This window comes from Nuphar pumila, chromosome 7, assembly GCF_984573655.1.
Source record: "Nuphar pumila chromosome 7, dmNupPumi1.hap1.1, whole genome shotgun sequence".
NCBI classification, from domain to species: domain Eukaryota; kingdom Viridiplantae; phylum Streptophyta; class Magnoliopsida; order Nymphaeales; family Nymphaeaceae; genus Nuphar; species Nuphar pumila.
In genome coordinates this window covers 114,063,370-114,070,173 of record NC_143255.1, presented here as the reverse complement: position 1 = coordinate 114,070,173, position 6,804 = coordinate 114,063,370, and the positions used below count along the sequence as shown (strand labels likewise).

General features: G+C 42.3%; 1 protein-coding gene across 1 annotated transcript; it reads left to right on the top strand.

Moving 5' to 3' along the window:
- Positions 1–1,515: 1,515 nt before the first annotated feature.
- On the top strand, positions 1,516–3,558 carry LOC149833012 (uncharacterized). The gene has a single exon (XM_090012678.1). The coding sequence runs from the start codon at positions 1,613–1,615 to the stop codon at positions 3,287–3,289; it is 1,677 nt and encodes a 558-aa protein (XP_089868804.1). The 5' UTR covers positions 1,516–1,612; the 3' UTR covers positions 3,290–3,558.
- Positions 3,559–6,804: the final 3,246 nt, after the last annotated feature.

Here is a 6,804-nt window from a genome sequence, read left to right as displayed (position 1 = left end):
CCCAGTACCAACCGGATTCAGGTCAGACTTGGTATGAACCGAATCTGGGTCGGACCCGGTATTAACTGGATCTGGGTCAGACCCGGGATGAATTAGATCCAATTCAGACCCAGTACAAACCTGATCCGGGTCGGACCCGAGTTGTATCCGGATCCAGGTCAGACCCGGTATAACTGGATCCGGTCAGGCCCGGTTGGAACCGAATCCGGGTCGGACCCGGTATTAACTAGAGTCGGGTCAGACCCGAGGTTAACCGGAGCCGGGTCAGACCCAGTATAAGCCGGATCCGGGTCAGACGAATTGTATCTGGATAACCCGGTATAACTTGATTCGGTTTGGATCTGTGTCTGACCCAGTACCGGACCCGATCTGGTTCCACCCGATTAAAATCAGAACTTTAAAACTTAAAACCTGATTTTTCTGAAAAAGAGAGTTTTTTCCCATCTTCCTGCCGGCGACCAACGTCGCCCGCTGGCGACCAACATCACGTGCTGGCGAGCCTACACACCTGCCGACAATCCTAATGAGTCTCGGACCTGCGCAACATCTCTTCTCACCGACGGTAAAGAAAACGAGAAAAAACCCTTGTGCTGCATCGCCGACTGGATGCTGGCATTGCCGGTCAGATGCAGACCTGAAAATCGACGACAGTGCACAGCAGTATCCGACGACGACGAAAGATCCAGCAACCTAATGGCCTTAGGTAAAAACCCGAAACCCCTTTGAATTTTTTTTTTTGCTGTTTGTCTCCCAACGACGACAGTCGCCGACTGCCGTCGACATAATGTCGCCCCACGGTGACCTGTTGTCGACAACCATCAATATCACCCCACGACGATGACTTTTTGGCAGAAAAAGGTATGTCGCCCCATGGCGACAGTCGCCAGAAAACACTGTCACTCAATGGCGACAATTGTCGGAAAACCCAAAAACACCATCAAATCCTTGCAGCGGAGGCATGGTGTGGGCCCATAACCTATTGTTGGGTCAGTTTCTAGCATCGCCTCTCCTGTGATAAGAAAAAACCAAAATTTGTTATTTAAAACAATAAATCACACAGGAGAGAACTGCGTACCTGAGACAGTCATTGGCGAACTGCTGTGGTTACTGGAGATGGAGGTCGTCGAAGGTTCTCTGCTCAGTCAGGCTGCAGCTACTACAAACGCAAGCTTCCTCAGGCTGCCGGTGAATAGACCTATTCCTCGTATTAGGATCGCTCATGATACTCTGTATTTATAAAGTATAAGGTAAAAACTGTTTGCGTAACCGTTCTCAATTATCGTATGGGTCATCCTTGTTGTGGAGATGTATACACATCGTGGATAACCACATTCTTGGTTAATCCAACACTGAAGCCTTTGGGTAACAACTTGAATGGGCGGTCCCGCTTCTTTACTTTTGGACTGTGTAGGTTTTCTTACGGCGGGGCTAGTGATCAACATAGTTCTTCAAGAATTTTGAGTAGGCCTGACGTGAGTTTTATATGTTCACAATTATTGGTTTGTATGCTTCTGCTTTTCTAGAAAGGACGATTCCTGGTTCCATACTAACCATGTTGGCTTCTTCTTCTTCCTTGATATGTCAGGATTGATAGTTACCAGTTTTGTCTGCAATGGTCGACGAAACAAAACTGATGGACACCAAATCCACCGAAGAATGGTTACAACATGCCAGAGTGTTGATTCCCGTGGCCATCAAGAAGGCTGGGGCTGTGAAGGGCTTCACCGGCAGGTGGAAGATCATACTCTCCAAGTTGGATCAGGTACCATCTTGCTTGTCCGATCTCTCCAGCCATCCTTGTTTCTCCAAGAACACCCTTTGCAAAGAACAGCTCGTAGCAATCTCAGACACCCTAAATGAAGCCATTGGGTTGGCTGAAAGGTGTTCTGAGGAAAACTATGGTGGAAAGCTTCAGATGCAGAGCAATCTTGATTCTCTATCTGCGAAGTTGGACTTGAATCTTCATGACTGTGGCCTTCTTGTTAAAACTGGCGTCTTGGGTGAGTCCACCCTACCATTGGCTCTCTCAAGATCGGCAGCAGGAGGGAAATTGAAGACTGTTAAGCGGAATGTTGGGGAACTCTTAGCCCGTCTACAGATTGGTCATATAGAAGCTAAACACCAAGCTCTTGATAACTTGGTGGAAATTATGAAGGAAGATGATAAGAGTGTATTGGGTGTGATGGGAAGAAGCAATGTCTATGCTTTGGTTCAGCTGCTTAGTGCAAGTTCTCCCAGAGTTAGGGAGAAAGCTGCTCTCATGGTCTGCTCATTAGCGGAATCAGGTACTTGTGAGAATCTTCTTGTGTCTGAAGGGGTGCTTTCTCCTCTGATTAGGTTGGTCGAATCAGGAAGTACAATGGCCAAGGAAAATGCCACAATTTCTCTCCAAAGGTTGTCTATGGCAGTGGAAATTGCTCGGTCGATTGTGGGGCACGGTGGTATTCCCTCTCTGATCGAAATATGCGAAACTGGGGTTTCTGTTTCTCAGGCCGCGGCCGCCGGGGCGCTCAAGAATCTTTCAGCAGTGCCGGAAGTCAGGCAGAGTCTTGCTGAAGCAGGGGTTATCAGGGTTATGATAAATCTTTTGGATTCTGGTATTCTGTTGGGTTCTAAAGAGTATGCTGCTGAGTGTTTGCAGAACATGACATGCAGCAACGAGAGTCTTAGGAGGCAAGTGGTTGCTGAAGGTGGAATGCAGTGTCTTCTGGCATATCTTGATGGCCCTTTTCCCCAAGAATCAGCTGTGGGGGCTTTGCGCAATTTAGTTGGATCAGTGCCTTTGGATGATCTGATTGCTCTTGGTCTTCTTCCTCGTTTAGTGCATGTGCTGAAAGCTGGTTCCTTAGGTGCCCCGCAAGCTGCAGCTTCCGCTATATGTAGGATATGCAATTCGATGGAAATGAGAAAGCTCATTGGTGAGATTGGGTGTATTCCTCTACTTGTGAATATGCTAGAGGCCAAAACCAACAGTGCTAGAGAGGTTGCTGCTCAAGCCATTGGAAATTTGCTCATGTTTCCACAAAACTGCAGGGAGATTAGGAAGGATGAGAAAAGTGTGCCAAACCTCGTTTTATTACTTGAACCAAGTATGCAGAATACAGCCAAAAAGTACGCCATATCTTGCCTCACTGCACTGTCTTCGAGCAAGAGATGCAAAAAGCTGATGATTTCATATGGTGCCATTGGCTATCTCAAGAAGTTGTGTGAATTGGACGTTCCAGGTGCAAAGAAACTGCTTGAGAGGCTAGAGAGAGGGAAATTGCGAAGCCTATTCAGCGGGAAGTAGATGCCGATGTCTTTTAGTTAGTGAGGGGTTTCTAGTTGATTCCTTTGGAACTCTTTGTTTCATTGTCTCTATCCTTCCATAGCGATGTTAAAGTTGGCCTTTTTCCTTTTTCCTATGTTGCAACTTGTAGATGCTGATCAGTTGCAGTGTCCCATATTATGTAAATTAATCTGATCTGGGTTTCACCTTCATGATCTGCTCAAGCTTTTCCATTGTTAAGGCTTGGCTACGTTTTAATAATCAATCCATCTGCTAAATATTTGAATCAAGATATGCAACATACTTCCTAGTAGTTTTGTTTATTATCTTAGCACTGCAGATATTGTGTTTAAGCAGTGCATTTGTTAGTTGTCCCATCAACCACAGCTACCTAGGAGAGCGCTATGAGAAATCATCAAGAACTGAGCTTACTAGTACGCAGTTGCTTTGTAAGTTCCAAAACATACCATAGTTGTGATTTAAATATTCATTGTTTACTGAATTACTATTTTAAAATGCTGTTAGTGCCTGTGCTGATTCACACTTTTTTCTTCAAGAGTTTCTTTGTGATTGGTTTTTGACAAAAAAATGATTTTTTGGCATGGTTGTACCCAAGGATTTATGCTAATCACATATCTTGTGTCCACAGTTCTGTGCATTCGGGTAGATAAATGCAACTGAAACATTGTCAAGTTTACTTTTTGTGCTGTTTTTTATGTTTGGTGATTCACTAGGTTTTAATATTCTCTAATGTCAGGCAAATTTCTAAAAGTTTTTTGCCTTACTGCAGTGTCATTGGTTTACTTGTTTGCGTTTTAAAAGAAATTCACTGACATGAATAACTTGGACTAGATCGCAAAAGGTATGAATGATAAAGCTCATAATCGTAACACGTCTTTGTCAAGGATATCAATAATCATCCATGATAATGATAGAAGGCACTTTATAGTGACCGACACCAAGCAGGAATATGTCTTTTCAATGGTGGTTGGTACACCATCCATCCTGGTGGACTAGTGGTAGGTGCACTGTGCATCCAAAGACCAACTTCGTTCTATTGTATAGAGAAAAAATTGCAGTTCTTCAATGGGATACTGATACTTACCACAGAGCGCATACAGAAGATCCAAGGATCAGAAGAGGTGCAAGAGTTCTTGATCTTGCTTATTTTTGTTGGGGCAGGGACATTGGCCAAGTTACAGAGTGCATTTGTCCTGTGATATTTATTTCCTAGAATTGATGCTCTCAGAAATAAAATGGGCTACTCGTCTTCCAAGTCATTATACAAGTTTATACAGCATTTGAGAGTCCACCCCTTAGCAATTTGCATCCTAGTGAAAATATATTATGATGTTGATGACTTGCCTTGAAAAGTTCCTGCATATCTTTACCTCTGAAAATTGAGCAAGTCTTGCACCCTGGTGGAGATCCACTTTGAAGTTCTAAAACTCCTAAAGAGGATATATCATAGATCCATAAAATACATCAACTACTTAAATATAAATACAAATTCTGAAGAGTATGCACCAACTGCATAAGGATAGCTCATTTGTGTACAGGTTTACAGGTACAAACATTTGAAACATGGTTTATGTGAATTGAAGCAGAATACTCAAAAAGAGTTAGGACAAGAAAGAAAAATGCAGCTCATTATAGACTCCATTGTCACTCTGTCAACCCAGACTTCATCCTCTACCACGGTGAAGCATGGATCTTCTACTGTCGCTCGCAGAGTCCAGAACAAATGAAAACTAGAAACGGAAAAAGCTCCCGATCTTGACACATGTTAGAGATCTTGGGGAGGCCTATGTAGAGTGATCTGAAGGATAGTATCAGCCCCTACCTTGGAATCTTTTGATACTATGATATGGAGAAAGGAACTTTAAATCAGAGGTAACTCTCAATTAGAAGTGATTAAGCCATAATTCTATTAATCTAAGCTTGTTCTAAACAATTCATGAATTTCTACATGGAATGAGATCCGACATATTCTGCTTTCTAATAGTGCTAAACTATGTTGTGTGAAAGCATCCAAGCTTAGCCTACCCAGTCCATTGTAATGAGATATTGCGGAAATATAAAGAGTGCATACAAGCACTTACAACAATGAATAAAAGAGACAATATCACAAGTCTACAAAGGGACAATACAAGCACAAGCCTTTAAGAAGGCAACAATATAAAAAGCCTCTTATTGAGAAGAGAGAAAGCTCTCAAGAATGAAAAATATACAAGGGGTTCACCCCTATTTATACAAGAGGGAGAGGAGAGAAGGGATGGCCAAAAGGCCTCAAAAGGAGAGCCAAAAGGGGGCTCCCATAGAGTCGTTGGGAGCCCCCAACGGTCACATTTGTGACCGTTGGGGGCTCCAACGACTCTAAGGTTGGAGCCCCTTTTAGTCCTTAAAAGAAATAAAATAAGAATTAAAAAATAAAAAAATAAAAAAATAAAAAAACAAAATTACATTTTATCAAAAAACGAAAATAGTTGTTTTCTAAAACAACTATGTGAAATTACAAAAATACCCCTATCGGGTATTGATGTAATATACAGTATATATATACATTTTAACACCCCCCCTCAAACTTTACGGGGAAATGACGAAAACTTTGCCAAGAAGAAACATGAAGCGAGGAGCCGGAAGAGCTTTAGTGAAGAAGTCCGCCAACTGATATTCTGAAGTGACATATGGAAGAGCAATGATTCCTCGTAAGAATTCGTCACGAACATAGTGGCAATCCATTTCGATATGTTTTGTACGCTCATGAAAAGTATGATTGCTCGCAATATAGATGGCGCTCTTGTTGTCGCAACATAGTTTTGAGGCTTCGGTAATATCAACTCCCATGTCTTGAAGCAGACTGCGAAGCCATACAAGTTCCATTGTCGTGGTTGTCATAGCCTGGTACTCAGCTTCAGTGGATGATAGTGAAACTTTCTGCTGCTTCTTGCATCGCCAGGCAATCAAAGAGTCTCCTAAAAAGACACAAAAACTAGTAGTTGAGACTCGATAATTGGGATTACCTCCCCAATCTGCATCAGTATAAGCAAGAAGATTCAAAGAAGAAGAGGAGGATAGAAATAACCCTTTATTGATGGTATTCCGAATGTAGCAGATGATTCAGAGAACAACACTCATATGCACAGTTGTAGGAGCATGCTGAAATTGGCTAACTGAGTGAACCGCATGAGCGATATCTGGTCTGGTGATGGTTAAATAGGTAAGAGACCTAATGAGTTGTCTGTAAGGTGTGGGATCTTCCAGAAGAACCCCATCCTCCAACCGTAATTTGGCATTAATAACCTCGGGAGTCTCTACTTTCTTGTCATCAGAAATCCCAGACTTAGAACATATATCTGCAGCAAGCTTCATCCGTGACAAAATATATCCTCTAGAAGAATATGCAACTTCAATTCCAAGAAAATATCTGAGAAAACCTAAATCAGACATATCAAAATTATTTTTTAACATATTTTTAACATCAATAATACTATTTTGATCATTCCCAGTGATAATCATATCATCAACATAAAGCA